Source organism: Gallinula chloropus (assembly GCF_964237585.1).
Source record: "Gallinula chloropus genome assembly, chromosome: 3".
Taxonomy (NCBI): Eukaryota; Metazoa; Chordata; class Aves; order Gruiformes; family Rallidae; genus Gallinula; species Gallinula chloropus.
This window is the reverse complement of record NC_140087.1, coordinates 13,023,690-13,039,701: the sequence shown is the minus strand read 5'-3', so window position 1 is coordinate 13,039,701 and position 16,012 is coordinate 13,023,690. Positions and strand designations below refer to the sequence as shown.

The window sequence follows — 16,012 nt, the reverse complement described above, 5'->3', positions numbered from 1 at the left end:
CATCACTACAATTCTGGGCATGCTAAGAGTCACCATTTATATCACACCAGGTACCTATCTTGTCTAAGCTGTAGCAAAAATCAAGCAAGGCACATTGTGAAATGCAGCCAGAAATTAAGAGCATTTTTAAGATCCACCTTTTCAAGACACTCAAGAAGAATTTGAAACTAGGAGTCCAATTGGCTTGTCTTAGTGAGGAAATGCAGAAATTACTGTATATACACATTTCACCACATGTATGTACATTTCACATACACCGATTTCTCTTCATTCTACAAAGTGTGTCTTCACCAGAAAAGCAGCAAACATGAATGAATTTGTATAAAGATGGATTAATAACTGAAAAAAACCAAGGTCTTTTTCAATAGCTATAATTATGCTAGTCAGACAAATCATAATTGTATCTTGTACTGTATGGAGGACAGACTACATGAATGTACACAAAGCATCTGTCAAAAAACCCCAAGCTTAGAGGAGGTTCTTCTATATTATCTGAAACTAATTCTAAGTTTTAATAGAACTTTCCCCAAAATTATGGGATTAAAAGATGTTATTTTAATCAAAACCAAATATTTATCTTTTGGATGTTTTCATACTTAAAGAATTCCATGCTGCTCAACTATCCTGAGGTTTTTTTCTGTTCATAGTGTGCTGCACTACTGTCAGGTTTGTTCCTTCTATTCTTTCTGCTTACAAAGCCCCTCTTACTGCAATCCCTAATTGCTTAGCAAACATTTACTACACTGGGACATGAAGCAGGAAAATACTTTCCCCTCATTTTCTATAAACACAGAATTAAAACTAGGGCAGATGAAACAACTTCACTATGGCAGAGAGAGGAGATACAGAGAGAAATGGATCCTGGATCTCTGGAGTCGCAGCAAGTCTTTTAATCAAAAATCTTGAACATAGGAAAAAAATAAGCAGGTCTGTACAAGATCATTTGATAGACTAATTTCTGAATTAATTTGAAAAAAGCTGAATAGAGAGTCTTTTACTGGCCATGAACTCTTACCTAGAACATCTCTTTCATGTTCAGGGATGAGAACTTTCCATTTGGATTCCTCTGGGTCACTGAAGTCAATGTTGATTAACCGGTAGTTTGGAGAATGGCGGTTTGTCTTGAAAGTGAACACTGTTCCTTCATTGGTGACATACTCGTACTCAGCCTCAAAGTTATCTATCAGCTTCACCCACTGGAGAATTCCTGCAAGACCAAACACGCAAGGTAAATTCTTCACTGCCTGAAACAACACCTTTTTAACACCTGAGGGCAAGCTCTTCCTCACAACTGCTGCAGGTTCTTGAATAATGGCAGCGACCAAAAAAAGTTACAGCTGTGGAAAGGGCTGAATATGCACCAAGTATTGAGAACTCACAGGGAATTATGCAGATTAATAGGCTGCTATGGAAAAATGCCAGTTCACTGACATGCTGATATACTGGGTTTGAGGAATCTCTACCAAATCACACACAAAATACTGACAGAACTACAGCTACCATTTCACCAGCTTTCCCACGGGGCAGCTGGAACGCTCCGATGTTTGCTACAGAGGTGCTTCTACCGCACTGGCTGCCACGGAGCCAATGCCACTGAGCACATCAGGTTCCTGACAATGGAGCCCACAAGCCCCAACTTCTACAGACTTCTTGGAACAGGGAGTCACAGCTGAGTCAAAAAAATCTGCACTAAGTTTTCAAGCTCAATGCTATTTCTAATAACTTTATCATTATTATTATTTAATTATAAAATAAGCTATTTTTTCTTTCTGCAAAGAAAGTCACTTTTTCCTAAAGTGCAAAATTTTCCATCCCCTTTTTAACAGCCCAGGACTTCCCACAAAATTTAATGAGCACAATATACTTCAATATCAGGAATTTGTCAATTCAGAAACAACATTCCTGAAGTGTTATTCTGCAGAAGCTCATCACCACCAGATGACAACTAGATAGTTAGTTAAAACACTAACTTCTGGGTTTGCAAGGAATGAAATCGCATTTTCCCCAACATCATCCCTGGATAGAACACTCATGAATAGCAGTGCACTGCTCTCAAACATGAATTGTCTCAGTTTGCTTACTCTGTACCACAGTCTTTTGGTACTGACTCAACTTGGAGCTGGGACCACTAATTTAAATTCACATTTTACTGTCTTGCAATAGGTTTAGAGGCTAGTAGAAAAAAAAAATAATAAAGAAAAATCAACAAATCTAGGTCAGATACATAATATGCTTGTTATATCTACAATTGAACCTATCAACTGAACTTACTATTATAAGCATCATACCTCAGCTATGCTCAAAAATCAGAATCCTTACTGATACATGAAAATAAAGCTCTTGTATCTTAAAATATCATTTGTCAAATACTCTGCCTCTTTCCTGAAACTAAGGGCTGGGTCTTTGCTTTTAAGTATAAACAAATAAACTGTGCATAAATCTGTTCATGAAACTCTATAACGTTTGTATCAATAAAACAGCACATCAGCTTATTTTATAGTATTAAAAGCTGAGCAGAATAATGGAAGTAGATCATAGCTGAGCTGTAATTACTGTAAGTTTAAAAAAAGAAAAGGATAATTGAGGAAGCAGTGAGATGGCTAAGGTCATTTTAAACCCATTAAATGTAATGAGAGAGTATAGTCAGGCCTAGTACATTCATAAAGCTCCTATCTCTTAATTGCCATTTTGGTTTAAGGAAAACTTCCCTGTCTCTTCATGCAAAGTGATAGATTAGCCAATTAAATTCTACTTTTCGTACTGCTGTAATACAAACTTTCCAGACAATCCAGCCAACTTACTATCCTGTCTCTGAGTGAACCAACTGCATGTTAAATCTTAATTTTCACTGACGTCCAAAGTTTTAACCTTCTCAAGAGATTTCATGATAAAGAAAAATCCTGCTAAGTGCCTCCAGATTTCCAGTTCTATACAGAAAACCTGCTCTGATGCCCAGTAAAACAAAGAAAATGGACCAGTGAAACTTTTAAGATCACAAGTCACATGCACAAGCACTTTAGTAAATAAAAACTTAACTGCAGTGTAACACCATAACGATAGTAAACATTTCTATTTTAGTGTTGACAGAATGAAGCCATCCTACTAAAAAACACAACTTCATAAGAAGAAATCCCTAGACTGTTGAAAAACCACAACTTTTTGGAATGGTAAACGTGCACAATAACTGTATTCTCAAAAATACAGTTGCAAGAGGTTGGACTCTGTGAAGAGTAAGGACAACAATGTGACATTAGGGATTTACAGCGCTGCCTTGCAACTCATTCATCCACTCCCAAATGAACAGCTAGTAAAAAAGTGAGAGGGTTGGTATGGTATTCTATAGGGATAAACCAAGTTGTTATTACAAACAAGAGCATTCATCTTGGTAAAGTGAATGTTATATAGTCCTTAAAAGACAAATATTGCAGATGAATTAACTCTAAACTATTGTCTCACTGAAGTGGTTCAACACACTGACATCTAGTTTAAGTTATGAAGCAGTAACGAGGCAATTACAGGCAACTGGAAGAGGCCATTACATCAGCAACATTCCCTACTGTATGGAGCATGTGCTGTAGTTTTCCAGCAAGAGGAAGAAACCCTTTGCAATGAGACAGATATCAGACATAAGAGGATGCATCTTTATGGCTGATGCAGTTCTGGTCCATGACTGAAAGGGATGGTGCACGGATGCCTTAGACCACGGTGCTTAACTCTCTCCTTTGGGCTAGCAATAACAACCTGGTGACCAACACATCACAAATATGGCTGAAAATTGATTTGGGCCAGGGGGAACCATTTATCCCCAGGTCACACCAGTGGCACAAGGATGGGCAGGCCCATGCAGCTTACTAGCACGGCACTGCCCCCATCAAGCACTCTGGCCTTGCTGCTGAATTAAGCGAACACCTCAACATCACCGAAGAGGAGTTTGCCCTTCATCACCTTCCTCCTAGCCTGCTGCTTCTGTTTTATCTGTCCTAGTAGTGATCTGGTTCGGTAAGTTAAGTGATGGGGGGAAAAAATTTATAAACCTGTGCTGCAAAATGAAGTTTTTCTTTTGCTGCCTGAAGCAGCTCACTGCTCAGGCAGAGGAGTGCTATGTGCAAGGCAGGGTCAGAGAGAGAGAGGCTGAAGAGGAGCAACAACATTTGTCATTAGCAACAAGCTGTAAAATAAGCCTGACTGCACCAAAACTGCACAATCCCATTTTTCCTTCCTCCTCCATTAGAGTGTCTCCACCTTCACGCTTGGTTTGGCATTAGCCTGAGTGAATAGTAAAGATGATGAAATTAGCTAACCTAGAAGAAATCTAGTCTATATTTTACAGGGTTTTTTTGCATCATCCATAACAGATTAATGAGTACAATCATCTAAGCATAGGGTTGGACAAGTAAAGATGTTAATTGTCTCAACAGGAAAGGACAGTGTTAGGTGATCTGGGAGCAGGAGAAGATAGATTTGACGTCTCCATCCCTTCCATGGGGCAACTGCTTAGTCTGGCTGTACTCATCTCAGCTGCTCCCTCCAGTACACAGAACACCCAGGGGAACAGAGAAGGCAGATTTTTATTAAATCTCCAGGAGGAGAGCCTGCCTGAATGAACACAATTGGAAGTGTAAGGCATATGTCCTCAAAGATTGTGTCTTTCTGGAAGTGTCAGGAACACATCTACAAGTCTGCCTAGATAAGACAGACAGGCTGCATTTCCAATTCAAACTGTATGCAAGTAGATTTAGCATAACCATTCTTCATGTTTGTCTTTTGTTTACACATATAAGTATTGAGTACTATGAAAAGTATGTGTGTGCAGCTCTCACCTGGCTTCAATTTTGGATGGATAATTCTGCAGTAACTGGTTAAACATTGAAAAGCATGGTGAATTGTGTTCTGAGACCCTCAAGCAGCACTCCCTTACAGCACGTTCTCTGTACATGTGTAACAGAGCACACTCTTAAAGAAGCTGAATGAGACAGGCCAAGAGCAGTTACCTAAGCATCACAAGAGGATGTTCCAGTGATCAGAAGTAAGAAATAAAGCAGTTTAGTGTGCAGTAGAGATATGTGAAAGTGTGTTTGATCATGGAAGATCCATACTATAACTTCTGGAAGAATAATAAAGATATCTGCTCACAAACCAGATGGGATAATGCAAAGCTTTCCAAGTAACTTGTTGCAACAATAGATCATGTGGACCAGCTCCAAAGGACCTGAGAAAGTCAGTGAAATACAGCCACAGTCAAAAAAGCAGATGCCTTATTTAAGTGCATACAGCTAAGGAAGTAAGAGAGATGAACTACGTGGTTTCACTAAGACAAAAGGCATCTGGAAAGGGTTCTACAGGTGAGGATGACCGACAGTCTTCCCAGGAGACAGACAAGATGCAGGAAGCGGATGGTCAAAGGAGACCAGAAGTAATGATAAAAGGACTAAACCACAGTTTTCATATAAAATGACCTAAGAAAATACCTATGCCTTACATTAGAGAAAAGATTAATATACAAGAGCACGGTAAAGTATATAAAACACTGAATGATAGGGAGCTGTGGTGCCCAGACCTTCTGTCAGAGCAAGGATGCTGCTCCTAGACAGGTCACAGACAACAGCCAGTTCCATCCTATGACTGAAAACTCATGTGATCAGCACATCCATTCTTATCAAATGGCCTGAGGTACATGCCATCATCTGACTGGATGGATGGTCACTTGCTGGTTACATACCAGCAAGGCAATACCAAAGGTGAGTGCATGATGTCATGTGGTGCACATGCATCTATCCAGCTGCTGAAACAGGAGAGGGACCACAGTTTCAGAAACAGGGGATGATCTGCTTACCCCCAAACATTTCAAGCAAACCATCTCTTCCTCACCTCTGAAGGGTTCCAGCAAACAGAGCCCATGAATGGAAGGTTGGTTACTATGAAACAGAGGCAGGTGAAGGACTCCTGTTCCACTCTCAAACTCAAGAGAACAATACATCTCTAAATTATGACTTTAAAAAGCCATCTAAAAACAAGGCGAAGGATGTGCACTCAGTTCATTCTTCTTTAAAAGAAGGGAGGGAAGAGGGGAGGCAAAGAACAGGATCTTGACAGAGATTTGCAGGTTTAATCAGCAGCCCTCTAAGAATGTCTGTCCTTGAGGAGAGCCATTAAGAAGTGGCATTTGTAGTCCAGGCTCCCTCATCCATAACACCAAAGGAACCAAAGACTTTGGTTTAATCCACATAAGCATACCACAAGACAGATTTATTACAGATGGGAAAGTCATGAGGTTGAAGATCCTGGCAGTTTACTGTATACTGCTGTTATAGCCTAATCCTTTCCTCTGCCAGTCCTTCCACTAAAACATATTACTGAAGAGCTATAGATGCTTTTGCCTATATACTTTATACCAGCCAGTTATCCATCATCAAATAACTGCATTACAACAGGAACTGCAAACATAGGATTCATAATCTTTATAATCCATTGAATAAAGCCATGTCACACAACAGAAAAACATCATCCTACAGAGCTGGCCCTTCTGTAACTTTTAGGGAAAAAGCAACAGTGTACAGACAGAATTTTCAAATAAAATTTTTGGATCTATAGAAAATCAAAATGGAAATTTTATCAGTAAGCATCAGAGATTAAGCCCTCAATCTTGTACTGGCCCCTGAGCACAGAAAAACACTCATTGGTCTGCTGAGAGCAGTCTGTCTGATAAAGCTGGTTTGGAGCTGAACAGTGACAACTAGAGGAAAAAGAAAAGCTAATTTGAACAAACTGGTAACAGCAGCAAGAACGATCACAGAAAGCCTATTATCCACCTTCTTTCAGACAGAAAGGATAGAGTGGCTGAAAGCCACTGTTGATCAGTTCACAAGAAGTTCTCAGTACTTCCATATTTCATGTTTCATGCCAAGGGCACACGATCCATTTGCTGCAAATATCCTCTTGACTGTGCCAGCTGGAGAGGCAAGGCTTATTGATCAACTAATGGTAGGGTTTTCATATGATGTTGTGAAAGGAAGTTTTCAGAATATAAACACTCGTTTTGCTTTTTTCATGTACTCTAACAGTCAGAATTATCAGGTGAAGATCTAAACACTAATTTCCATAAACTTACATTCCATTCTAACTTGTCCATTATATTATTTGTAAGACAAACAGTTATTTTTCTGGAAACTGGGCAGTGCTGAGAACACTCAGTAAGTGAACCAAGAGGTTTCGCTCGGTGACGATGTCTACCTGAAAGAGCCGTTTCATTATGGTACATGTATTAATCAGGTAGAGTTCTACTCAAGGAAAGATCATGATTTTTCAATTCTTAGATTTTTACTTCGGACTGATTTTTCAGGGACGTACTGGAAAATAAGCATAGAATGTGTTTGTCTCTGAATCATAATTGCAATAGTAACAAGATCTGAAAAAAAATCCAGTGAGCTGTCTTCAGCCTCCAACTTAGCTACAGGTATGACTTTCTAAATTGAATTCATTTTGATAGCTCTTCATTAGTTATTTGCAATTCAGTTCACCTTTCATTTTAAAGATTGTAACTTCCTCAATCACATCAACAAGGAAGATTTTTTTAGAGTGAAAATACAAACCAAAACAAAACCACCTTAAATCTATTCTGCTCACAGGAAAGCCTTAAACCCAGTGCAATTCTGATTCTGCGATCCCACATATATAGAGAATAACACCCACTATGAGCATCTCCACGTAAAACTAACTTTAGAGCATATGTTTTTTATAATTCCAGTGTAAAACATACATCCATGCCTTAAACCTGAATGATCAATGCATTCAGTACATTCAGGAGTACCACCATGCGAGACAGAAGAGAAACACACTGGTTTAGTTCAATATATTACTACTGGCAGATTAATCAACATACACATCAATACAACAGCACATCCTAGTAGAATGTAAGAGGACAGTAACTTCATGGCCATGACACTTAGTGCCCAAAGCTGTACACTGCAAAAAAGCCTTATCACAGAATCACAGAATTGTAGTGATTGGAAGGGACCTCCAGAGATCATTGGGTCCAACCCCCCTGCCAAAGCAGGTTCCCTAGGACATATCACACAGGTAGGTGTCCAGATGGGTCTTGAATATCTCCAGAGAAGGAGACTCCACCACCTCCCTAGGCAGCCTATTCCAGTGCTCTGTCACCCACACTGTGAAAAAGTTCTTCTGCATATTGGTGTGGAACTTTCTATGCTCCAACTTGAAGCCACTGCCCCTTATAAAAGCCTAAGTCCCATAGGTATATGCATTATTAAGCACTTTCAATTTACTTCCTTCCTTTCATTTTCCAAGTTTTCTTCATTCCTTTAAGAGAAACACTGATTTTTATTTTTTTTTTAATAAATAGAACTGGCTGTGTCTCTATGTTAGGTCTTAAATGTGTTGGTGTAGATGCATTTCAGTTGGGCTACTGATCCTGTCACCTTTTTGGGGAGAAAATCCCTAACTCCTATATGACCATTTTGAGCTGCTTCTGTGGTTTCTAACACATCAAAACTCCCTATATGCCTTTACTGCTGCATGGATCTCCATCTCCTACCTCCACCGAGACAGCAGAATGAAGGACCTAATCATAATCAGTAATCATAATCATAATCAGTAGTTTACCATTTAGGACTTTCCCATTTACTCCCCAAATACTATTTTTGTAAAAAGTCATCTGCATCCTTTATAGATTCAATTTTCCAATATTAACTTAGCTACATAGCTTACAGCATATTTAAAATGATTTAAAATTACACATATTTTTCACATATATATATACACACACATACATGTAAAGCTTTGAACACCTTAGTGATAGCACAGAAATCCCTTTTGCCCTTTGACTATCAATCACTAGTGGAAAATCTGTTTCACTTGCAAGAGGTACCTGGCAATCTCTATTCCATCTCTGCACACTTTAACATAAAGGATACATAAAGCCTTTCATCACAGCAGAAAAAAACCCAAAGAAACCAAATCTTAGAGTGCAATTTACATTTTGTCCAGTAGTCACATCTCCTTTTAGTATTCTCTCACTTATATTTTCTCCTTTCCTTTCTTGGATTTACCCTATACACTGTTTCAGACAACACTCAATCACTGCATGTCACATGGCCGTAATGCACAAGTACTTACTGAATGTATTCACACCGTATTTCCCATCATATGAGAGCATCTTGTCTCTCACACTCATGACTGTTGGGTATTTAGACATAACAGAGAATCCAGTATTAGGCTGCTGTTTGCAAAGTAAATTGGAACACTCTGAGTTTGCTTTGGGATAGTTACAGCACGCAGCTTTCAAAGCGATGTATAGCACCTTCCTGTGTGGTAGGAGGCAAAGCACAGCTCTCCATTGACGCGCTGTGTAGATCCCTTCAGTCTCTCTCAGCAGCTCTACCCTGAAAGCACAAATGTACCCAGGTACCTGAGGGATTAGATGTCTACCAGACAGAGTATCTCTAGGCAAAACGGTTTTACTTCACTTGTGAACCCTGAGTCACCACACTGATGTTAATCTCTTGCTTCCTACTTCCCCTGGCAGCAGCTGCACCAACTGTGTGTCTTCACTTGCTTTGCACCTTCCAACTGCTGAAAACTTTTCTTCAAAAAAACCACTCTGAAATTACACAAGCTACCCTGTTCTACAGACATTATTCATTCTGAGTCCTCTGACTTGCTGACTTTACTCCAGATTCTGACACAATACTAATACGCAGCAGTTTTTATCTGTCTTCTATTGAACATTAATCTGATGGTACACAGTGTGCTTCAAACTGGAAGAGACTGTTTCAGTGTCCCAGTGGTATGTTCATAACGTATCCTGGGAAACGAATGGCAGAGCACGGACCTTCCTTCACTCAGACATCTACTTCCACATCACAATCTAATTTCTTTTTGAATCATGCAGTACTCAGCTTGCTCTCAAGCTCTCACTCTGAGCCAGGCAACTGCAGAAAATAACTTGGGGTTTTTTTTGTGTCTTTCTTCTTCACAGCCACAAATAAATTGTCTCCTCCTGGTCTCCAAAGACAGGAGAGATTTTTCAAACAATTTGGACTCTCTTTGAAAATAAGATCTGAATTTCTTGACCTGACTTCACTTATGAACATCTGGGGGAAGGACTACTGAGAGAAGAAACTACAATGTACCTGAAAGGAATGCAACTTTGTTGTGTTTGTACAGAGAGGGCTCTCACTACCACTCATCCAACAGATGATGGATGATGACTACTCAATAATTGTGGAAAGTTAATGTATATGCAAGTTTAAAAAAATAAATGGAAGGAGGCAATATTTATTCTTTTGAGTTAAAAAGTTCAGGACACGTGTCAAGATACATCAAAGAGCAGCCCAGAAGAATCAAGCGCTTTTATGAGCAGACATTTCTCCATTGCTTTCCAAGGATTCTACTTTACTTCCATTTGGATGACCATTCAGAAGACAGGGGAAAAGAATTTATATGCTTTGTTTTGAGAGTTATAGCTTCTGTCCTCATGCAGCAGGACACTGCAGCAGAAAAGCAGGAACCGAAAGTGTTTTCTCTATCTCATGCCAGGCTTTCTAATATACACAAAGAAAAGAACAAATACACAATCTAAAAAATAACTTAATTGTGAATACTGTTTATAAATGTCCAGTCAGACAGTAACAGCATGAAGATCTTCTTACTTAATATCAAGATATTTAATTTTATTGCTAATAATTTGCACCCAATTACAAAAGTTACATTAAAAGCAAAACTCTTTGGGTTGCCATTTGACAGGTATGAAACTTTTCTTAAAGTAAACACTCTACTGGTGAGTCTGCCACCTATTTTTCAAGACTTCACCATTGGTTTTTTTCTGCCTATTTGTTAGGGAACTATGATATAATGACCTTGATTCAATATTGATTTTTGAAAAGTTTGGATTTTTTTAAAAAAGTTACTTCAATCACAGAAAAGTCTTTCAAAAAAAGAAGAGGATTGTCCCCCCACCACATTCTTTCCAGCTGATGGCTACTGTCTCCTCATTATCCTTTTTCTTGTGTCCTCTTTCATTACGTAGGTTTTGATCCACTTTTTCATCTCTGCAGCACATACTGACTCATCCCCTTGATGTCACTGTGTATTGCACTGTTCAACTCTGTGTTGCCTTTTTTTTTTTAAGAGAACATTATAAATTGAAAGGCTAAACAAATACAGAAGGCCAGATAATCCTATTTCCACCAGGAAGTGGACAAACCTCACCTTTGTTTTTCTACCTGCCCTCAAGCCCCATACATGCTTTCTTCAGTGTGAAAGACCAACCTTCTAAACAAAGAAACAAAACAAAAACACTTATAGTTGATAACCCTGCTCTCATATTACTTCTTGCAACCTGTCTCAGCCAGTCTAGTACAGCAGTTCCAGCTGACAATGACTAAGCAACCAGCAAGCTGTGAACTTCACTTTTTGCTCAATTTTTATTGCATCTTTCCAAGCCAGTGATTCTCAGTATTTTACACTAGTTCCCCTTACTGTATCTGTGTCCTCCCAGCACCTCCCACTGCTCCTACCAGACACAAACTGCCAATCTCCAAGCAGCCCAGCACCCAAGCATAAGAACCCCTACCACTGTCTCCTCTCCCCAGGCTCCTACAAAGCTGTGTTTAGCTTCTAGCCAGGGCAATGCCTTCCAACCTGCCCTGTTGTTCCACCACTTCCTGGTGGGCTAGAGTTAATTTTCACAAGAAGCTGGGAGGGGACACAGCCAGGACAGGTGACCCAAGCTAACCAAAGGGACATTCAGTACCACACGATGTGATGCTCAGAATATAACAGCTGCCCAGAGGGGAGGGATCACTGCTTAGAAACAGACTGAGAATCAAGTTCTTTCTCATGAGCAAACTGCCTCATGTATCACCCCCTTTGTACGTTATTTTACTAGTATTGTTGCTGTTTTCCTTTTTCCTTTGCAGTCCTACTAAACTGCCCTTATCCCATCCCACAAGTTTTGCCTTTCTCTTCCAAGAAGGGGAGGAGTGAGCGAGAGGCCACATAGTGCTTAGCTGCTGGCTGGGGCTAAACCACAACACAACCCAACAACCCAGGCTGTGCTTTCCAAGTAGCCATCCCTCTCAACACTCCTGAAGTCACAGCAGCCTTTCAGTTTCTATGTACCCAGAGGTTACAACGAGAGCTACCTCTTCCTTTTCCCCTCTGTTCTCATGTTTTATCTCCACCAGGAAGAGAAAAGTGGGGCTGTGCCCAAAGCTCTTGACTCGTAAACCAGCTCTATGCTGCTCACAAGAGGATCCTGACTTTTTTTTATTAAGCTTCCTAGCTCCTACCATAATACCAAATAAGGAAAAGGGACAATATTAAGAACAGCTTTAACAAGACCAATTGGCCATGTCAATTTGGTTTAAGTTCACTGACAAGGCTGATTAGAGAGCTTTCATTTATTTCTTGTTGCACACCAACAGGTTTGTGCTGAATCCCCTCTCCCCTGCACCAAGCCAAGGCTGACAAACTAATCGAAAAGAAACAAACAATCAATCTCATTTCTCAAGAAAAAAGCAAAACAAGCTCAGGAACTGTAACAGACATGCCACTGATGGGGGATTTATTGTTTGATTTTGAGGGGGTTTTGGTAGTTATTTCTATATGGTTTTGTCATGGTTTAACTCCAGCCCACTCAGCCACTCGCTCACCCCTTGCCTGCAGTGGGATGGGAAGAGAATGTGGGGGGTGGGGGGGAGGAAGTAGTTGGTTGAGCCAAAGAGTTCAATAGGATAACGAAGGAAGATGATGATAAACAAAACCCTAAGAACAACTGAGTACAAATGCAATTGCTCACCACTTGTGAGGAAAAAATCCAACCACCTGATGCTCAGTTGGGTTTCTGAGCAGCGACCTCACCTTCCAGACAGCTTCCCCAGATATATAATGAGCAAGATGTCATATGGTAGGGAATATCCCTTTGAGCCAGTCTGGGTCACCTATCTGGGTTGTGTCCCCTCCCAACTCATTGTGCACCCCCGGTGTACTCACTGGTGTGGTGGGTTGAGAAGCAGCAAGGCCTTGGCTCTGTGTGAGCACTGCTCAGCAATAACAAAAACATCTCTATTATCAAAACTGATTTCAGCACAAATCAAAAACACAGCCTCATGCCAGCTGCTGTGAAGAAAATTAACTCTATCCCAGCCAAAACCAGCATAAAGTGTACAAGGTTTACTAATATATAATTGCTTGATTACTGTGCATCCAGCTGTCTGGCTGAGGGATTTTCAGGTATACAAGAACAACAGTTGAGAAAAGTGATTAATGAGAAGTTTTCTTGTTGGCTGGTTCATCACACAGACACATTTGAGTGCTCTCTGCAGTCTGGAAGACAAGTTTTATCAAACAGCCACTAAAAAGTTGTGCCTTCCAGGGCTCAGCCACTGAGAAAAATTTATGTGTTTTTTAAAGAATTACTTAGAATTAGATCACTTTTAAGTGTTTTTATCAGTCAGGCCTGAAAATCCTACTTGCAGTTTGGCAAGTAGGGAAATCTGGAGTCCTGAATGAGTGATAACCTTCTGGACAGGAACCCACAGTGCTCTCCTTTCCGACACAATATACAGCTCATACACCTCCACTACTGATATTTGAGAAAGCAAAATCATACTGTAGTAGTTGAGTTGGTTCAGTAGCTGACAGAGTGGTGAAAACCTGACAAGAATCCTGTCACTTTAATTTTCCCTAATCTTTCTAAAACCCACCCCACAAGCAACAAAAAGAGGAAAGCACGAAAAGTGCCCCTAACAACAGCTGCTTAAAGAAGGATATACCAAGGGAGTTCCCCAAAAACTTCACATCCCAGCTTTCTTCTCCCAGTGGTGTCTTGCCACAAAACTGTGAATTACAGTCTTGAGGAATGGAGAATTAGTAAAACATTTTGATAGGAGATGACAAAAGCTATTTTTTAAAACAAAGTTTATTCTGTTAAGTTAGTTGTAAACATAAAATTCCAATTGGGAAACCTAGGCACTCCTAACACACTCCTGGTGGGATTCACAAGACACATGTGGGAGTAGGGGAAACAGTATCCCCCAAACATCTTATCTTTTCATACTAATTTTAAATTCTCATAAAAATAACATATGACAAATATATGGCTATCACAGTGATTTTCCATTCTAAAAAGGAGCATTCTTGGCACAAATAGCTCACAATGGCCCACTTAAAAACCTAGTAAACAACCTGAATATTTGAAGAGGTAAATGACTCAGTCTGTATACAGCACCAAGACTGCAAAACAGGGAACAGAAGCATGAAGAACATTTTATCTAACTGTCATGGTTCAGCCCCAGCCAGCAGCTGAGCACCACATGCCATTCACTCACCTCCCCCCTAGTGGGATCTGAGAAGAATGGGAAGACAAAGGCAAACCCCTGAGTTGGGATAAGGACAGTATACTGGGACAACAAAGGCAGAGGGAATTAGCAACACCAGTAGCTAGAAGATATCATATCCAACACAATTAACACAAGGCAATTTACCCATTCAACAGTGAACCAGACACTCAACCAACACTTAGCCCATCCCAGAGACAACCAAAGCCACCCCTCCCCGACTAGACCCATTTTATGGGGAGCAGCATTTTGTGGGGAGCATGTTGTCACATAGTATGGTATACCCCCTGAGCCAGCACAGATAACCAGTCCCAACTCCTGGTGAAAATTAACTCTATTCTAGCCACAACCAGGACACTAACCTGGGAAGCAGAAAAGATGCTCAGATGCTCCCTGTAATGTTCACAGAAAGAGACAGAAACACTGCTGTGTAGCTTGTATTCCAGGGGAAAACAGACTGGCAAGGATTATTACAGAAGATTGCACTGCAAATTCAATTAACCTATGGCTGTTGACAAAATACCATGAGCAATCACATATAGTAAAGTTTCAAGTGCAGAAATAAGCAGGTCAAATCCTTTAAATTTTCTAAACATTTAGAAATAGTCTACTTTTCTTTATTTGATATGATTTCCACTCAGACTCAAGATCATTTTCTGCCCTACCCAGGGCAAGTTAACTTCCTCTGGTCCACAGCCACTGAAACACATCAAGAATCAATGAAAGCACGAGATACAACTGCCCTCAGAACAGCAGAACTAATAAAATGTCATGCTTGCACAGAGTCTTTAATGATATCATTATCTTGTCACCCATAATTTAAAGGGAGTACATGCAAAGAGAAGCACAATTCATGCTGTGAAGGAAGTTAATGGAATGCATTAGCTGAACATTACTAAAGCAATAATGAAGTGGCAAATATTGGGCAAACCACGTTTCACAAAAAGGTAACTTCTGAGAAAGTTAAGCCAGAGGTCCCCCTCTGCCTCAGAGCAATTTACTTTGCATTGGTTGACACCTAGAACACTGTACTGAAATGCACAGAAGCAACAGAGGTCCCAGCAGACTATTTCCACAAGAAACATGTTTTTCCAAGTACTTAAAATGCCACTTTTTAGACACTGATCTGATTGGAATATAAAATATCTAAGCTAAGAATTTCACCTGAAGGCAAAGTATGGAGTGAATGCAGTCTTGTCCCTAGAGTCAACATCTGCAGTCAAAGCAAAGACAGTGTTTGTTCTCCATGCTTACACCATTACAGAAAAACAGCACCTCCCTGCACGCTTCATGGGGTACCATGATAGACACCAAGAGGTGTCTACTGAACATGCAGCACCTGTATCCCACGTGGTTTCAACCTTGTCCCTCTCACCTCAACACTATTTAAGGGGGCAAAAAAGGTTTTATAGCTTCGTTTTTTTCAATTATATATGCTTATCCTGTTGCACTGATCTTTTCAAAACAGCCAGAAATGAATTACTTTAAATTTGAAATGAAAAAGGAAATCTTTTCCTTGCTAAAAACATGCTACATGTAAATACAAGTAAAAAGGGAACACTACGCATTCCTACCATCTGCTGGGGAAAGACATTATCAGAACCCCTGTAAGCCTGTTATGGGCTATATTGTGTTGCTCAGTAATTCCCACA

At 40.0% G+C, this 16,012-nt stretch overlaps 1 protein-coding gene across 1 annotated transcript in view; it reads right to left on the bottom strand.

The window, feature by feature from the left end:
- The window catches only part of PREP (prolyl endopeptidase), a gene marked incomplete at its 5' end in the record, with an annotated part of 104,278 nt that overhangs the window by 50,731 nt on the left and 37,535 nt on the right, over positions 1-16,012 (bottom strand). Inside the window, one exon of the mRNA XM_084262547.1 lies at positions 1,016-1,207. Coding sequence (XP_084118673.1) covers positions 1,016-1,207 — 192 coding nt within the window. The remainder of the gene's footprint in view (positions 1-1,015; positions 1,208-16,012) is intronic.